This window comes from Diabrotica undecimpunctata, chromosome 8 (genome assembly GCF_040954645.1).
Source record: "Diabrotica undecimpunctata isolate CICGRU chromosome 8, icDiaUnde3, whole genome shotgun sequence".
In the NCBI taxonomy this organism is placed as follows: Eukaryota; Metazoa; Arthropoda; class Insecta; order Coleoptera; family Chrysomelidae; genus Diabrotica; species Diabrotica undecimpunctata.
In genome coordinates, this window is record NC_092810.1 from 6,200,544 (window position 1) to 6,221,155 (window position 20,612).

A 20,612-nucleotide genomic window follows, 5' to 3' on the forward strand; every position below is an offset into this window, starting at 1 on the left:
ATTTAGGTCTCTTTCTAGTTTACTTATTTAACACTTGGTATAATTGGGCATATTTCCCAAAAAACTGATTTTCAAAGTTTTCTTCAGAGGTTACGCCCCCTAGCGGTTAACCCAGAAACTTGAAAGTTATTTCCAGCGATTTCTCTTGGCCACTTTTACTAAGGAATTTTTTCTCCTAAAGTTATAACATGAATAGTTTCTGATATATAGCCGAGAGATCGGCTTATTGGACCACCCGGTATGTACACGGTATTCCAGTAGCAGCTGATTTTTAATTTCAGCTTTTGGCTCAAATTTGTACTGTTGTTTTAGTCACGTACTACTACACACATCCGAAGCGGACGATGAAAAATGTTAAAATCGTGTATAAAAACCTTTCGAAATATGACACCCGATTTTGTGGGTATTCCTTATTAAACAATTTCCATAACTTGGCAACTGACAGACTTGCAGATAAGTATATGCTATTTGACTTTTTCCTATTATAATGACTTTCGCGCCCTTTTAGTCTCTTGAGAAAATGTCGAACTCATTCTTTTTCATCTTCACTTTTTTTAGATTTATGATTACCACCCCTATTTTTCTTCGGAACACCACCTGCAAGGAGTACTTTCGCAACAGTATTGTTGCTATTAAGAGCGTTATTGTTGTAGCGTTGTTATTAAGAGAACGATTGATTCTACGCAAATAGTGCTAATAAACATTTTTGTTCAATATTATCTCGGCTACATATTTTATTTAAAAAATTTTTTTACGGCGAACAGATTCTTCATAAATTGACTTTTTTGCGTTTTTACCCCCCTACAAAAGGAGGTTTTAGGGTTAAGACTGTGGGTTAAAGTGGTTAACTTATTTGCAACTTTTTTGGTGTCTCAAAATTGATATTCTCGGCAAAATTCAGCTTGTTTGTATGATTTTTAGGGGTCATATCTCTGATGACTGGACTAATAAATCTGTTTGCATGTAAATAACTTAGTCTCACTTGGCTTTGTTGTTTCCAAGAATGGACTAAATACTAGATAATATAACACAGTGTCTCTCAGAAAACTTTATTTAATAAGTATATATTTAAACAACTATTTTAACATATATTTCAAGCTTTAACAACTATTAAATATTGTCATTAATATCAATTGTTTGATGTATTTATATTATTTTAAACTAATTATAGTGCATAACCGTGCTGGTTCTAACCTGCGCCTGCGTGGGGAAAGAGCTCTGAACTGAGTACAGGTTTTTCAGCACTTCACCGAAGACGGACTGGGCGGGGGAAATCCTCAACCCTGACACAGCGCGTCCCAATGGCTGATAGGGAACGTTCCTGTAGATATGCAGGATAGGTGCGAATAAGGTCCAACCAAATAAGTACTGGATCAACTGAGAGCGTGACATAGGGCAGCAGCTATGTCATTATTGCACTGGGGATGTATGATCTATACAGGTTCAATGTAAAGTAAACTTACTATAAACAGAGATAAGAATCATGGCAAGTTACGAAGTGATCAGGCAATTTAATTACTTAGGCTCCGTTATTACTAACATTGGAGGATGCATCACATTGGTCAGATCGGCAACAGCCAATCTCACAAACATTTGGAAGAACATTGACATTACAAAAAACATAAAATTGCGCCTTGTTCGAGCATTGATATTTCCTATGGCCTCCTATGCTTCAGAAACTTGGACAATAAAAAAAGCCGATTTAAAGCGTATAATTGCATTTGAAACGTGGGTCTACCCTAGAATGTTGCGCATACTATGGACCGCCCATCGCACAAATAACTCAATTCTAGCAGAACTTAACATAAAAACTAGACATGACAACTCTCAACCATGATATACTGAGATATTTTGGACATAAAACTGGAAGAAGAGAAGGCATGGAGCGAATGATAGTTTAAGGTAACGTAGCGGAAAAAAAAACCCAGAGGAAGATCTCCAGTACGATGGTCGGACCAAATAAAAGAGATGACTGGTTACTCATTCTTCGAAGCAAAAACACGCACAGGAGAAAGATAATTGGACAGAAATAGTCAAACAAAGACGCCACATCCTTACGAAGGAGAAAATGTTTAGGAAGAGGATAGTGTATTATGCAACTAGCTCATTCTCTTCAAATATCTAACAACATCTTAGTGGTTCTATGTTGAGTTATGTATAAAATTTACTATACTATACCATACTATACTATACTATACTATACTATACTATACTATACTATACTATAATAATGATACTTAATATTAATTAATACTATACTATAATAATTAATAATCATTTGCAGTGTGTCCTTTAATCTAAGCAAAATTTCGTGCAATATGTTACCAGCAGGTTCTCTTCAAAGTAGATAATACTCTCCTAGTGGTTTTAGGTGGAGTTTGTTACCAGCGTTAAATAGGAATATGATGATTTTAGAAGCTAAAAATAAAATGAAATACAATATAAACTTTTTAGTATATCTATAAAACATATAAACATATTAAGAAATATACACTGTGTGTCAGCCAAATGGAATAAATTAGCTAATAAATAAATGAGGGAGTATTCAGAAAAACGGACAAACACGTCAATTAGTATTTATAGTTGTGAATTTTTTTCCATAAAAACTTTCTATACGGGATGTACCAGATAACGGTGGCCAATACCAACTTGCTTATTTTAAATAGAACACCCTGTATATTAATTAATTTTTAGATTCCTCGGATCATGTTAGACATTTTTTGAATACAATGTCCAATACCTATCTTTGCCTGTTTCGGAAATATTAAGTAAAATGCAAAAATTCACATTTAGAAAAGAAAAGTATCTATTTGGCGAAAGTCGCTACAACATCTTCAAAAACTTCTAAATAATACGAGTCTAAACAATAATGTCAATGTAGGAGATGTTCAATATGCTTTCCATGAACGTCTTGGCAGTACCCTAACCGTGAATAGAAATTTCTTCTAACGTTAATCAACATCTCAGATATGATCGATCTATTCGGAAGCGTTATTCGTCTTCGCAAGTCAGCTAAGCCAGTGGGTTTAGTTTTGTATACAATACCTTTCACATATCCCAATAAGAAAAAGTCTAATGGCCGCAAATCGGGGGATCGTGGTGGCCATTTCATCGATCCTTGCGTCCCTATCCACCGATTTGGAAATATTTGGTTGAGGTACTGCCGGACATGGATTTGGTAGTGGGATGGTGCTCCATCTATTGAAACCATATCATATTCGCTGGAATTTGTGGGTTTCCTAAATCAGGATACAAGTTGGCCAACGTTGGCACTACATTATTTTGGAGCAATGCTAAATAATTGTCGCCATTCAAATTGCCATCTATGAAAAAGGGACCTATGATCTGATCTTCAATAATTTCTGCCCACACGTTAACCTTCTCAGGGTGTTGAGTATTGCCTTCTTTCATCTAGTGAGAATTTTCCTTGGACCAATATCGGTAATTTTGCCGATTAGCATGACCGTGAAGAGTAAAGGTCCACAATAAAATTGTATCACATTGCTGTCTAACATTGTCATCATTTGTTTACAAAAAAAACGTTCTCCTGTCAAAATTATCTTCCATGAGCTCCTGAGTGTGTATAATTTTATAGGAATGCATTTGTTTTCTTGTAATATTCGAATTACCGATGAAAAGCTAATATCGAGTACTGGAGCTGCTTTTCGAACAGATGTATGTAGGTGTTCCTCAAACTCAAGCATAACAGCCAATTTGGTATCCTCACTTATTGCATTGACAGTTTCTTTTTTTACCTTCCTAACTAGTTCTATCTCGTGGAATTGCTTTTCTATTTTACTAATTATCCGTTGAGATATGTGCGGCAAATCAGGAAATGCTTCGTGAAATAAACGAGCTACTTCCATTTGAATCCGTGTCTTTTCTCCATAGCCAATCATCTGTATAATTGTAATTTTGTGCATTTCTGTTAAATGAACCATTTTTCTGGCTTGCGGTTAATGAAACTCAAACGACTATAGTACTGACAACTACTTCTGTCATGGAACAATAAAACATTGGCGTTTTAAACCAAAGTAAAGAATTTTTTGTTTTTTTAACATATCAATAAAAAGGAATGCTTAAATAGTTTTTGTTTACTTTATCATTAACATTGGCTAAATGGAAAAGAAGTATTAAAGCAAAACATGTCTAAAATGATCTGAGAAATCTAAAAATTAATTAATATACAGGGTGTTTAATTTAAAATAAGCAAGTTTTTATTGACCACCCTTATCTGATGCACCCAGTATAAAAAGTTTTTATGGAAAAAAATGCGCAACTATAAATACTAATCGACGTGTTCTACCGTTTTTTCGAATACTCCCTCATTTATTTATTAGCTAATTTATTCCATTTGGCTGACACACAGTGTATATACAGGGTGAGTTTTTAGTACGAAATCGGTCTGTAATTCCATTATGGTATAGAATACCCAAAAAACTTATTTAGAAAAAATGTAGGTAGTGATATTCTCCATACTTGCAAAATATGTACAGGGTGATTAATAACTGCGTGGTATAGCAAACACAATTTTTTAAATGGGACACCCTATATATTTGTTCATATTTATATTCTTCACATAATTCTTGTTCTTATAGTATTGAGTTTTGCATTACTATACAGAGTATTTAACAAGTTATGACCATTTGTATTTCGAAATTTCTATGAAATCAACACTAAGTATAGAAAGAAGTAATGCATAAACATTTATTTATTTTATATAAAATATTAAACAATATTTTGTAGTTTTTAAATTAAGTTTTGACTGAAATCATTGACAAAAATTTGTACATAGGGTGAACTACAACACAAATTTACGATTTTCTTGTTTTTTTTTTATTTGGATCACCCTATATTTTATATTTTGGAAATATTATATTTCTGATACTTTTTGATTTTTATATAGCATTCCCTATACCTAAACTTATGACTTTCCGAGATATTTTAAGTTTTCTTCAAATTTCGGAAATACATTTAATTTTTGTAAGTAGAAATAAGTATTGAATATTTAGTGATAATATGACAAAATTATTTTTATTCAATAAGTAACTAACAAAAAATATAAACCATAATAATATGTACTGAATGTAACAATTAATGTGATACTAAGGAAATAAGTCTGAAGTAAATGTTCAAAATGACCACCTTCAACGTCTATACACTTATTTGATTTAAGGATTTAGGGATTAGCAGTTCTCCATTTAAGAATTTTCTCACAGAGAAGTGACATAAACGTTAAAAAAAAGGGTAAGTGCGGTAGCTTTAGCTGCTGAGCTAATCAATTTTGTCAGTCTCTTTCTCATGATAGCCGGGATGTGCATGACCATGGCCATGGGGCCCAGACCACCCTGTAGTGGGAGCGTGTATGTAGGCATCGGCAGAGGTTCGATTGAGGGACAGAATTTTCCGAACGGCTATACGCATGGACCTGTCAACGCCCTTCAGCGTTTTCATAGTGACAATTGGGCTCTGGAACTTGTCAACATATCTCGGAAGCAGGTAAGTCTTCAGGACGTAGTTTTTGCGCTGCTTTAAGTCTCTCTCGTTGAATTCGATCAAACTGGGTCTGCAGCTCGGTGAAGGCTACCTTGATCTGCCCAAGTGCATTATACCTTCGACCTAGGTATTCAACCAGCTCACTCGGTTGCAACTGCCGAGAATAGAGAACATGCAGTAATAGGGTTTATTACCACGTTAACATTAATCGTAATAGCTGCACTCTTACCAGTGTTGATCGATATTTCTCTCTTCTCGAAGAATTTGACGGCTATTTGGAGCTGTCTGGTACTATCTTTGGCCGATTAGGATAATAGGATTAAGTCGTCAGGGTAACCCAACACTGAGATCTTCCTGCCATGTGCAATCGGAAGGCCAAGCCTATTCTCCTCGAGCTTGCATATCAGCTCATCGACCATCATATTGAAAAGGTAGGGCGATAAAGGATCTCCCTGTTTAACGCCTCTATACATTTCGATGTTCGTTGTCAAACCCACTGCCGACGGTGACGCTCGTACGACAGTTCTTGTACGAGTCCATCACGTACCGCTTAAATGTAGCATCTAACCCGAAGCGACTTATGGTCCGTTCAATTACTCGCTGAGAGACTGTGTCGAAAGCTTTTCGTACATCCATAGAGATGATATTATATGGATGAAGGCCTCTTCTCCCCTCTTTGATGATCGTTTGAAGCGTCAGATTATTCAATAGGATGCCATCTATCTGCTTACATCCTCTCTGATTCACGTGGATCTCTAACGCCGCAAGCCTCTTCCCTAGTATACGATGAAGCACCCTTATCATCACCGATGAAATTGTTATCTTCTACTTCTCTTCATACAAACTATTTATTTGTTAGGTAATGTGCATACGTACCAGTAACAACAGTGGCATGTCTAAAGTTCCAAGTGGTAATGCAGTCAGCGTAAATTGTCTTTGAGCACTTAACATAGCAAACTGAACATCTTTGACAATTTTAATATCAGCTTTGTACCAATTTGAGTTCCACATATTTACTGGAATGGACTCTGTCTGGAATCAAAATAAATATACACACAAAAAAATTATAAACTATTTATTACTTTAAATAGCAAAATTATAACTTTGTTTAGTATTACTACAATGGTTTGTTTTTTAACCAGGAGGAGTAATTCAAATTTACAGCGCCGTAATGCTTGTTTGTAATTGGTCCAACCGCCGGCAAGTTTACTCCACTAAAGTATGACATTTTGATACTAATGACATTTACGAAATTTAAAAAATTCAAAAGTTTATAACGACAATTTTTTGTATTTTCTACGTTATTCCTTTAATTTTTAGATTTTTCGTTTGCATTTTGTGATGTATTGGCAACCATGCAGGGCGGTTACGTCACAATCAGCTAGGAAGAAACACGGGATGAGAGAGACGGGAGGATCGTTTGGTAGCATCAAAAAATATTACATTTAATATCAATAATGTAAAAGACTCATGCTAACAATTCTTTGCCACTTTCCCTCCTACTGAGTGGCAAAGCCCATGGTTCGTAGACTTACTACGGTTGCCTCTTCCGCCTAACCAATGAACATTAAGCCCGAAACTGTACTCTCGTGACGTAATTCTTATCCTTCAACCAATCAATACTGCAATCGACCTGCCCTCTACCACAGTATATTGCTTATTTCAATCGCGAATAAATGGGTTTTGTATTCTTGTGTACTCTGGTGACGTAACTCAAGCATCCCCACCCCAGTCGGAAGAGGCGACTGTAGTAAATCTACGAACCGTGGGCAAAGCCGATGTAACCTTGAAAAAAAATGTAAGGAAGAATTTTTGGTTTAACTAGCAACAGTGGAAGATAATACGGAAAAATTTGTCATAACTTTAAGAGAAACTGATTCGGAATGGGATTTTTCTGATAATGAAGAATCAGATACCGAGGATCTCTAACCCCCCATGGGTAAAAAAATCTAATTTATTTTAAATAACATAATAGTATAGCATACTAAACTACATAATTACTAAGTATATTTAAAATGTTTATAAGAAAATAAATAAATAAATGTTATTTAAAATATGATATAATAAAAACTAATAAAAGTTATAATAAAAACATAAATCCCAAAACAACTAAAAATACCCAATAATACTGTGATCATCCACATATTGACAACATTGTAAAATTTTTAATATCTACCGAATGATTATCAAGCCGTACAATGATTGTGAAATAATCTATTTTTAACGCTTATTCTAAAGAGGTAATTCGAGAAACTATGGAAGATGAAACAGTCAGCATAAGAGTAAATGGAGTCTTAGTTAACAACATCAGCTATGCAGATGATACAGTAATAATAGCCGATAGTTTACAAGACCTGGAAAGACTCATAAGTAAAATAGTAATGTGTAGTAGGGAGTACGGACTCTCGCTCAATATTAAAAAGACGAAGTTTATGAAAATTTGTAAAAACAACCATAATACTAACGAAATCTTGACAGTAGAAGGCCAGCAGATCGAAAGAGTATAAAAGTATACTTACCTAGGAAAACTTATAACAGAAAATAATGACTACACTGCAGAAATCAAAGTCAGAATCGAAAAAGCACGTTCTAATTTTATGAAAATGAAAGAGGTCCTATGTGGCAAAGATTTAACGTTAGCTCTTAAGGTATGCCATAACAAAATGTTACGTATACAGTGTACTATACTATGGAATGGAATCATGGACGTTAAATCTAGACACAATGAGACGACTTAACGCCTTTGAAATGTGGACCTATAGAAGAATTATGAGGGTTTCTTGGGTAGATAGAGTTACGAACAATGAAGTATTGAGAAGAATAGGTAAAGAGAAGAAAGTTGAACTTACAATTAAAGAAAGAAAGCTACAGTATCTCGGACATGTGATGCGGGGCGAAAAGTGTGGCATCCTGCGACTCATAATGCAAGGAGAGATAGATGGCAGAAGAAGCATCGGAAGAAGACGAATTTCATGGCTCAAGAACCTGAGAGAATGGTTCGGATGCAGCTCAAAATAACTATTTAGAGCTACTGCCTCAAAAATTAAAATAGCTATGATGATTGCCAACCTCCGTAGCGGAGATGGAACCTGAAGAAGAAAAAGAATGATTGTAATGTTCGGATAAATTCCATCCTTTTCTGGCCGAATACTTTTTCTCTCTGCGCACTAGAAGCTCCTCCCATTTCACGAGATTCCTGTTTACCAGTAACTAACTATAATAAATGTTGTAGAAGGTTTAAGAACAGAAGTGTCCAGTGTTTTATTTTTAGATAATATATATTATTTTACCTTATCAATTATTTTTTGGCCAGTAATGCAATTTGTAGTTAGAGACCATAACCATCCAGACAGATGCATTATTGCAGCTAGTGGTTTATTCTAAAATATCAAAAAATTATATTATTAAGACTTGCACACCGGATATAAAATAATAATGAATTGCTGTTCCATCTTGCTTGGCCATCAAACTAGTTGTCATTAAAAACTAAAAAAATTGAAGCTTGTTGTCTATTTTCCAGTCGTTGACGAAATTGTCTCTAAATATCATACGAACAAGATAAATTCTGCTGAAAATGTCAACGTTGGGACCCCAAAAAAAAGCAAAAAAGTTTGTCACTCCTACCTCCGGGCTTTTCCCTAAAACATAAAAATTCTAGATTCATCTAGAATTTTAAACTGCTGCGTTAGCCTTTTTTATTTTTCTGTACACCGAGCTGGTTCTCGAACCCACATCCACTGAACCATTCGACAGTGAAGCGAATGAGAATCGACCGCTTAGCGCTTGGCTATCTGAGCGAGATCAGACATAAAATATTAATTTGAAGGATTATACACGTAAAATTAACAAATTATTTGATGTTAAGAATTTATAAAAATAAAATGATATTACGTACCCAGTTAAGAAGCTGATTTAGCGTTAAGGCAAGCACTATGCTTACTACTAGAGATACAATACCGACGCATCCTTTTGTCAGTCTATTTAATTCCTGGATAATCCTGAAACGTTACATATACGTCAAAGAACAGTATAGCCAATATTTACTGTAACAACACTCACTTTTTCCTAATATATCAGTAGTCCATTAATTAAACAAACCATTTAAAACAACTAAAACAATTTGTGCCCACCCATAGTATCCATATACACATAAAGTAATTTGTTAATTAATACTTAATATCCCCGGATACGAATTTGGCCAAACTGATCAAAGCTATCTATATAAAAGGCTATGATGGAGTGGAGTAATTGTAGATGCAATTAATTGGATACCCCGTCGCATGGTGAGCAAAATCACTAGTAATATATACATATATATATATATATATATATATATATATATATATATATATATATATATATATATATATATATACAGGGTGAGCAATAACTATTGGGACATAGACTAAGGACAGGTTATTTGGACCAAAATATGGCTATTGTGCCAAATATGCCTTAATAAAATGTTGCTGAGAAAAAAGATACAGGGTGTTAAAGTTAATTTGTGTTTTTCGTTTTTTTGCTAATAGTTTCCCTGTATATTTATAAATTGCTATCAAAATTGACACAGAGGCATAATCTTAGACAAGAAATAGTATTTTATTTACAATTTTACGTTTTGTCATAGAGGGTGCCACGTGGATCATTCCTAATGATCAACTTGAGTCTAAACTTTTTCTGATGAAACTTTTTAGTAATTTTTATTGGAAAATATGACGTAAACATCATTTTTACGTAAAATTGGTACTCTTGTTTAAACATGATAATTTCAACCGTTTTCTATAAAAACGCAGTCGAACTGCTTAGAGTCTTAAAAAAGGATTTCAAATATTATTTCATTTATGAAAAATATGCTTTGGACTGTCAGATAATTGTTGTTGGTAAATGTCATTTGTTCAGAGTAAATTATTTTTGATGTGACAGTGTAGTCTAATGTTGCATTTTTTAAAAGTAATCATTACTTTTTTTGATTGAAATGCCTCGTCACAATCATTTTACTAATGAAAAAATGCGAGATATGATTTGCGTATACGCACAAGAAAATTTTTGCGGTCGCTCGGCAGCCGGAAGGTATGGAATGTTATACTCAAACAGAAGGCAACCAAATCACAAAACTTTTGCAAGATTATATCGTAGTTTAGGTGAAACTGGGTCATTTCACACTAAAAATCGGGGTGGTCGACCGAAACAAATCACACCTAATCAAGAAGATGAACTTTTGGTTCGAGTAGATGAAAATCCTGAAATAAGTTCACGACATCTATCAGCAGCAACAGGAGTAAGTCAGTCGTCTATTGTTAGAATTCTAAAAAAGAGAACCTCCATCCTTATCACTTCACTCCTGTTCAAAATTTACTTCCAACAGATCTTCCACGACAGTTACAGTTTTGCCAACATATTCTGAATAAACATCGCAATGACAGACACTTTATTAAGAATATTATGTTTACCGACGAAGCAACTTTTACCAGACGAGGGGTTTTTAATTGGCGAAATAGTTATTATTGGGAAGAAGAAAACCCGCATGCTATTAAAGCTAGACATTTTCAGCAGAGTTTAAATTGAATATTTGGTGTGGCATTATAGGCAACCAACTACTTATATTCTTCCTCCGAATTTAAATGGAGATTCTTATTTATTCTTTTTGGAGAATACTCTTAGTGATATTTTAGATGATCTGTCACTGGATGTAAGAAGAAAAATGTGGTTTATGCAGGATGCAGCGCCACCTCATTTTTCATTAGCTGTTAGAAATCATCTTAATGACGTATTTCCTCAACGATGGATTGGCAGAGGCAGTGATTTTCAATGGCCACCAAGAAGTCCTGAGTACAACCCGCTAGATTTTTATTTTTGGGGACATATGAAGTCCTTAGTTTATGCCAATGAAATTAATACACGAGACGAACTTTGGAGATACATTCAAAATGCAGCTAATCTTATAAGGAGACAGAATAATATTTTTTTTTCGTCCGAAAATCCTTTATAAAAAGAATTAGAAAAGGCATTGAAATCGGAGGAGACCATGTAGAACATTTAGTTTGAGTTTTTGTGAGTTCTTTTAAGTTAAAGTGTGTTTAGTTTGATTTATCGTCAAAACGGAAACCATACGTTAGTTGCAACTTTGTTTATTAGTTTGGTATTTGATAGTGGAATTGTAAATAAAATACTATTTCTTGTCTAATATTATGCCTCTGTGCCAATTTTGATAGCAATTTATAAATATACAGGGAAACTATTAGCAAAAAACGAAAAACAAAAATTAACTTTAACACCCTGTATCTTTTTTCTCAGCAACATTTTATTATGGCATATTTGGCCCAATAGCCATATTTTGGTCCAAATAACCTGTCCTTAGTCTATGTCCCAATAGTTATGACTCACCCTGTATATATATATATATATATATATATATATATATATATATATATATATATATACTACGACGGACAAGCTAGAGTTGTGCTAAAAGAACTATAGCAAGTAACACAGAGAGTCGGTTTTAAGATAAACTATGGAAAAACAAAAATTTTGACTAATCTCGTCGCCAATAAGCTAATAGAAATCAATAAATCATCGATAGAAGTTGTGAAAAGATATGTGTGTATGGGCAACGAATTAAGATTACCGCGAGATAACCAAACATGTGAACTCAGTGCGTTTTACCACAGACGTAGATTTTTTAGACAGGATATCCTTCGCCTTTCTGGTCGTCGTTTTCCTTCTACTTTTCCTTGCAGAATTAATTGCAGCAACCCATATCTTTCGCTGTTTCTCATGATGTGACCGAGGTATTTGATTTTGGCTATTTTTATTATTGTTAACAATATAACACAAGAAGCAAGAACAACGTAAAATGAAGAAATCAATGCTTGGAATAAACTTGAGGAATAGACAAAGAAACGAGGTAATTCGTAGATGAACTAGAGTGGAAAATATTATCGAATATACTACAAGACGGACAAAAAATTTGCTTGCGTTAAGACCACGGACAAACGAGAATTCCAGGAAAGACACCCAACCCGATGGGTCGACGATTTAAAAAAAATGTGGCTAATAATTGTATAGCTGAGGTATAGAACACAGGACAATCAAAATCAAAAAATCAGGACAAATTCATGATGATGATTTACTAAGTTTCCTTGCGATGAGAATAATCAACTTACTGATCGACTTTTTAAAAGAAACAAAGATTGTTATTTAAATAAAACACCACAAGGAAACTAAATATCTGTAGTTGACTGTATACCATGTATCACAAAAAAAAAACTAAAGTTGCTATCAAGTTCTCACAGACACTTCGTCTACGGACTAGCAACCTAGATAGCACTGATTATGGAATAGTTATTCCGAAGATATTCTGTGATGTAGCCCGAAGCGGTTTTTTAATAATATACCTTTTATAAAGGAAATTCTTTCAATAAAATTTTTCTAAATGAAACAGTTATAGGTGTAATATAAATAATAGATCACGGTAGAAAATAACAGACAAAAATCTGTGGCTAAATGGCTTACTTTTAAGCCATCCTTTCTCTATCCCTCTTTCCCTTTCTCTCACTCTTTCTCACACACACAACATATATACTTACGTAGTAAGATGAAAATTATACTCAATCCAATGATTTAATCTTCTTCGTTGTTCTTCTGGATTATCTGTTTCCCAAATGGTGTGAAACATATTGTTTAAATGTCGAATATGGTTGCTTAACTGTTTAGAAACTTCCCATGGTAAGAGACTAGCAACCCCAACTAAAATTGAAATTGTATACCAAATATTTCCATTCTTTCATATTTTTTATACTAAGGTAAACTAAGAATTAAAAAGATTTAAGTTTAGTCGTGAATCTTTAACCCTAAAGTACTTCTTCTTCTTCTTTTGGTGCCTATTCGTGTCAAATATTGACAATCATTCTGGCTATAATTAAATCGGTTATTTCGAAAAGGCCACAACTCCAGAAATGTTAATTTTACAGGAAACGAAAAAAACGTTTCATTTTGGTATTAATGAAGATATCTTTCTCTTTTCGGAGTAAAGTCTCAGAATGTGATGCCTGGCGAAGTTTTATTAACAAATCCAACATAAAAAAGACGTAGGTACACTGTAAAAAATAATTTAGTTTTTGGAGTTTTGGCCTTTTCCAAACAAACACTGATGATTTTATGATTAATAATAGAAAACTCCAATATTATTAAGGAAAAAATTTATTAGGTAAAAAAAATTAAAAGTGAAACTGGAACAAAACCATGAAGTGGAGATATCCAGGAGTGGCTAGTATACCTGTCGAATACAAAGCACGTGGTGTTCGTGTGTATTAAGGTATAAAAAAATGCTTATTAAAAGCTTAAAATTTTTATTTTAAAGAAGATCTTTCCGGAATTGAATCATTCCATCATCAGTTTAATAAAAAGTTGTTAAAAACATTGTATGGCCACAGAAAAACATTGGAAGGACATCAGTATTAAAAAACAATCCTCATGGTATTTACAAAGGTAAATGCAATAGACTGTTAACTTCTTTAATTAATAAAAACTGAAAATGGGGGCATCTTACATGACCCCCTGGAGCTGGTGAGGTTTTATCGACTTACATTACCTCTGATCTGTGCTGGAGTCTCCTAGAGTTGCTGGAGTAGCTGGAGTTAGCCCCAGACGTAAATATTATTTACTTTAATTTTTTTATACTTACCAGGCATTGCAGCAAATGCTATTAAAGCAATTTGAGCGGCCGCTATTAATATTTGATCCCGTGTTGAAACCGCATGAGGTAGCCATACAGGAAACATTGTTAAACAACAAAGATGCAAATGTTTTTCTCTGTTCAGCTTAAAACAATTTTTGCTTTCATACAAATTTGCTAATTCGTATAAAAATACGCAGTGAAAAAAAAATACGACAATTACAACCCCCACTCGGTTGCAGAATCTAGTGGTTTCATCTACGTTAGCAGGCTTACCAAATTTACTGTAATCTGTAAGCGCTCGCAGCATATTCGCCCAACTCTTTGAAAACATTGGATAGGCTAAGCAGATAGTTATTATTCCTACTGTCGACACTATAACGGCTAAATGTTCGCTAATGTCCATTTCAATTTTTTCTAAAAAAAAAATAAACAATGCCATTTTTTGCAAATACTGGTTATATATATATATATATATATATATATATATATATATATATATATATATATATATAGGGTTTTTATCGCGGTTCTCAAAGAATTAGTTTGTAAGCACTTTTTGAAATTATCTTTATTATAATTATTATGAAACACACATATATATCTAATATAGACAATGTAAATTTAAAACAAACTATCTTTAAATTGAAATTCTTATGACACTAATTAAATTATATTAACAAAATTTAGTACCTTTCTGTCACTAAATGCCTAAATGAAACTGTTTTCCAAAATAAAGATTTTAATCACCACTCAATGTCTTCGTTGTCAGCCTCAGTTATCCTTCTTTTTGTAAACTTGCATTGCCAAATACACCACAATGTTTTAATTATCAGCTTCCACCATTTTAAAATATTTTTCTTCTTTATAGCATTTATAAATCTGTAAAATATTCTTCCTTTTTTAATTGCTTTTTTGTTAATTCTTCTTTCTAATAATCTTTTTTTCCAATCTCCAATCACCATAATATACATAATATAATTTTTAATTTTCAACTAATACTCTCTTCCAATCTTCAATCACCATATACATGATATAATTTTTAACCTTCAATTAATACTCTCTTAATTATATTTCTTAATCTTCATCTCATATACTTTCCAACTACTGAATCACTGATAACTGACTATATTGACTGACTGACCGCATACTGACCCTATTGACTGACCATTTTGAATCCAAATCACATCGTATTTATATCATTTCAATGTTCACGAATATTCTTGAAAGAAAATATATTCGAATCCTTCTATTTCATAGACATTACAATGTTCGCGTACATTATACTCCTAACAAAGGTTAAATTCTTTTTATTGACGTCTTATTTTAGAGTTCTAGATAATTCTTTACTATTCTATCTAGAAAACTACTATTCTAACTAAAATTCTATCGAGAATTTTATGGAAATTTAGGCTTTTCAGATCAGAATATAAACTTATATATAAATTAAACATTCTAAATTAATAAATAATACTATTTTGAATCCATACTCATACACAAAAGTTCCTACAATTAAATTTACTTCAGTGTATATTTGGTTGCCTATAAAGATGGCTTACTCAAATATATTTATAATATCATAATTATGAAAATAAACAAATACATTGCAAAATAAAACACTTTTTAAACTTATTATTATGCTACTTTCTTAAGAATGCCCTCATATAAATACTTTTTATATTATTCTCTAGTATATAACTTACAAATTATTTCTTTAATCAATATTTAAGTTCATTCTAGTTTACCTTTGTTTCTCCTATATTTAATATTATCTTAATATATATATATATATATATATATATATATATATATATATATATATATATATATATATATATATATATATATATGAAAGTAAAAGATTGCATTTCATTTCAATCGGAACTCCACCATTGCTCCATATATATATATATATACCCCTTTATTAATGGTCTAACTCATTCTGTCATATACATATTCAAAAATGTTCTTAATATTAGTATAGCTAAATATAATACCATGAACAGCAAACAACTATTTTCAAAAATCAAAGACCCAGTACCAACCTTATATAAAAGTAATATTGTTTATGAAATACCGTGTCTAGGATGTCAAAATAGCTACATTGGCCAAACATCACAATGGCTAAAACAACGCATCATGCAAGATAAAAGTGATTGTCGCTTTTTAAAAAATTTTTCACTAAGTAACAAAAAAATTTGTTTAATTTACTAATGTTTGTATTTTGAAAACGATTTCCGAAGGGAAAATTGAAACGTCAATAAACGTGCTTTTACCTTTAATTGTGGCTTATTCCCATTTAAATAGTAATTACTTTAACATGCCACAAGAAAATAGCTTCAGAACAATATCTTCTTCTTTAGTTCCAATTTTTAACAAAAAACTGAAGAGAAAATAGTCTTAGCCTCGTTAGACGTTCGAACCGATACTGACTAAAGTATGTTAGAAATTATAACCTAACCTGTTTGTGAACACGTGGTTTAACGGACCAACCTTTGATTATGTTTACCACAGACCGTTTACACAAATTTATACAAAAGAAAGCACGGCAAATGCGATCCTCGACGAGCCACAGCTTTAGGAACACGACACTTCGCTGTGGCCTGATAGGTATAGTCTATTTCACGAAAATAGGTTGAATGCTTAATGATTGCAATAAAACCCGACCGCAAGTACCCCAGCTTAGTCAACATTAGTTGAGCAGGTAAGTATTCAGGTAAAATTGAAGCTACTGTGGAGTGTCGTTATCTTGTTTGTATAATAAATTCCTGGTAATATAAAAACGATTAAAAAATCGTATAAAATTATAAAAACGATTAGAATACATTTTATTTCATAAGGTTGTAAACATTTTAACAGTGAGTTTCACTATCAATGGTTGATCTTTTAATGACCACAATAAATTTGTTGATCGTTAAGTATTTCCTGGAATAATTATACAGGTTCCCTCTATTCTGTATAATTTGTAAAAGTATATAAAACCGATGAGAAATTTTTAATATACATTTTGTTTCATTTAGTTGAAAGTGTTACAAGTGTTACCAGTGTTATACCTATTTATACCTATAAAACAGCATTATGTGGTATCCGTGGAAAAACATTGATGGTGCTTCTTCTAGTGTTCCAGCAAAGAAAAAGCATTTATCTGCTAACGATAGAGAAATCGTAAAAACAATATATAGTTCTTCACTTACAAGAGGACTTACTGCTAATACTGCTGCCAGTGAAATATCTGATTTAACGAAAATACCTCTAACCACAATGAAAAGAATTACATCAAATCCCATTCCCAAAGTCAAAAAGGAAGCGTAAGGATGCCGGTTCTACCACATGTATTGACGAAAGTGATAAGGACTTAATAAGACGAAAAATTTACACAATGTACGAAGAGCAACGGATACCTACATTAGATGCTTTAAAACAACGGCTTACTAATGATGATACACAAATAAACTGTAGCCGCATTAGTCTTTGGAGGATTTTGTCTAAAATGGGCTTCAGATATCGTACAATTGACAAAAGGCAAGTGCTTATAGAGTCCCATCGTTTACAAAAGTGGCGTACAGAATATATAACTTCCATAAGAAAGTACCGTACAGAAGATCGACCAATAATTTATATGGACGAGACATGGTTTGACACTCATGAAACACCATCCAAAGGATGGTCCGATTCTGCCAACAGGTGTCAAACAAAAGCTCCATCAAACAAAGGGAAAAGAATAACAATTTTACATGCAGGATCAGAAAATGGTTGGGTCCCAAATGCCTTATGGCTTTCTGCAAAGAACATAAAAGACTCCTGCGTGGACTACCATGAGGATACAACGGCAGAGCTTTTTGAGCAATGGTTTAAGAATTGTCTTATACCGAACCTTCCTCAAAATAGTGTGAAAGTATTAGACAATGCAAGTTACCACAGTCGTCAATTACATAAGTCTCCAAGTGCAAATAACATGAAAATTGAAATTGAAAACTACCTATTTTGAAAAAAGTTATTTAAAAAATGAACTGTTAGAAGTGTTAAAATCATTTTCTATTAAAAAAGAATATGTTTGTGACGCATTGGCCGAGGACATGGGACATACAGTGTTACGGCTTCCGCCCTACTATTGTTTATTTAATCCCATAGAGCATATATGGCACCATCTAAAGTCAAATGTTAGGTCACAAAATGTTTTTTCGAGTTTAAGTGGTAGTGTAGTCGAATTAATAAGGAAATGTGTTGATGATATCTCCCTAGAAAGTTGGAAAAATTCAGTACGCCATGTAATGAACGTAGAAAATTAATATGTTAATTTGAATCACATAATTAAACCAATTGTTATTAATCTTGAAGAGGATAGCGACAGCGAAACAGAATTAGGTATTTAGGAATTCATAAATATATTTTGGTTATTTTGGGTTTTTTTTGTAAATATTAACTTGTATATATTTTTCTATATTTTTTTTTCAATTCATCTATTTTTTGTATATTATGTATTCGTTTGTATGTATATACTGTAAATAGAACTATTATTACTGTACATTTTTAACGATAACCGATTAGGAAGAGCAAAAACTTTTAAACAAGCCAGTTTTTTGCTGACAGTCCTAAGCCTGTAAAAAGAAGTGTGAAGGAAAGTACCTTTCTGATTTTAGATCCATATACTACAATTATTCACGTATAACAAAAAAAATACTTTCTTCATGTTAAAATTTGTTCAATTATCAAGTATATTCACTTGAACAATCTGAAAATACCATATGAAATAATTTAATAAATTTTTATAATCGTGTATTACACAGCTACCAATGAAATATATTAAATAACAAACTTTATGAAGTGCGACCCTGTGTACGTCGGTAGTTTATTGAGAGACTCTTGTATACACAATAGGATCAACTCAGGTAACCATTAAGCACTCAACCATTTTTCGTGAAACAAACTATACACACGGTCCCAGAAAAAACTAGAGTGTGTGCCAGTGTGGTACACATGGGGCTTAACGTGTTAAGATGCAAGAAGTACGTATGGGGTAAGCACAGGAAGAAGTCAAATGTTTATGTATCCTGATGATGCCAATTCAACTGAAGCCGAAGACTCCGAGTAAATTATAAATTCTTATCTTTATAACTGTTCCATTAACATCTAGGAATACTTTTTGATTTGTAAAAGTGTTATTTTTAAATTACTTTTAAAAAATCGTTTTTGATTAGTATATATGTAGATATTTATTGACCCTCCTTGGTCCCCGCCGTTTTTAACAAAAGATTGATCCTGCAAGAGATAATATTAAATCACAAATGTAAATTTTTTATGCAATACTTAAGATATAGTTAAATATTTAAGTTTTACCGGTGCCCTTTTTATAGAAAATAAATTTCCGCAGTATAATATACTATATGACAATTCAAAAAATACATAAAATGTTAAATTAGAAATTTGGGATCTAGTAGAACCCGCCAAAAAACCCCTACTCCCTTACCTTTTTTCACAAAATACAAATGTACCATAGTTGTTCCCCCAGAAGAAACATAGGAGCAAATTTTACCAAACACGCCTAACGCCATAATATATTTATATCTCCTTCTTTGCGCTTCCGTTTCTTGTGGAATTAAAAGCGTGAAAGTTTCTAAAATAAATAAACTAACTCCGAATGTTTGTTTCATCATGTTTTTGTACCATTTTATAAGCATTTTGTTCTCCAACCCTTCTAATGCTTTCAAATATTATCTATGTTTGTTTCTATGTCTTATGTATTATGGAAACTAAAAGATATGCTTCTTGGCAAAAACCTTTTTATATAACAGAAATTAATTTTTAATGCGCTAATGCGTACGCGCAATAAAAAACATTTTAAAATTTATGAATTATAGGGAATTGCAATTTTTCTCATTTTGCATAATTGAATTTATCACATCGATGGTCTATAAAATTTAAATGAAATAAGACAGTTTTCTTTATAGTTCTTTTTATTTAATACATAAATCGATAAATAGGACATTTATATGCAAAGTATTTAATTCAGTCAAAATAATTAACGACTCTACCAGCCAAGCTTTACTGAAGATTTTATAAGTATATAATTTGTAAATCTCTCTTGAGTTGGAGAAAAGCTAAATAAAAAAAAACGGGTGTGGCAGTCCAGTGGGACTGCCGGTAGAAGTTATACTTCTATACACGCGTTCGTCGTAACAAATTTATATGGGAGTCAATCTACACAATCATTACATATGTAATGCTATAGGTAAGAGAGAGCAGAAAACGAAAAAGAATTAGGTATACAGGTATATGGTGCATCGTTTGCTGTATATAAACATTTGACCTGTAATAGGAGTAGAGTAAGTAAATGAAGTATTGAATCCATATTTTAATGAAAATATATATTTTTATTTTTATATATGTATAAAAGGAGTTGAATGCAAAAAAATTTTTTTACACATATTCCGCAGTAAAA

The 20,612-nt window shown here is 32.6% G+C and overlaps 1 protein-coding gene across 1 annotated transcript; it reads right to left on the bottom strand.

The window, feature by feature from the left end:
- Positions 1 to 1,047: 1,047 nt before the first annotated feature.
- On the bottom strand, positions 1,048 to 19,903 carry LOC140448257 (uncharacterized). The gene is made up of 7 exons (XM_072541361.1): positions 19,641 to 19,903; positions 14,183 to 14,590; positions 13,086 to 13,245; positions 9,392 to 9,494; positions 8,787 to 8,876; positions 6,373 to 6,528; positions 1,048 to 2,418 (listed from the first exon to the last, which is right to left on the bottom strand). Exons 1-7 carry the CDS (start codon positions 19,849 to 19,851, stop codon positions 2,368 to 2,370), a joined length of 1,179 nt encoding a protein of 392 aa, XP_072397462.1. The 5' UTR covers positions 19,852 to 19,903; the 3' UTR covers positions 1,048 to 2,367.
- Positions 19,904 to 20,612: the final 709 nt, after the last annotated feature.

What these genes read in the sequence shown, in the direction of transcription:
- LOC140448257 (XM_072541361.1), bottom strand. Translation starts at nt 19,851, where the DNA reads ATGCTTATAAAATGGTACAAAAACATGATGAAACAAACATTCGGAGTT. An exon ending in GCCAAAAAATAATTGATAAG is followed by an intron (nt 6,529 to 8,786) that starts GTAAAATAATAT and finishes TTTTGATTCCAG; the next exon opens with ACAGAGTCCATTCCAGTAAA. An exon ending in ACATGCCACTGTTGTTACTG is followed by an intron (nt 2,419 to 6,372) that starts GTACGTATGCAC and finishes TTTTATTTTTAG; the next exon opens with CTTCTAAAATCATCATATTC.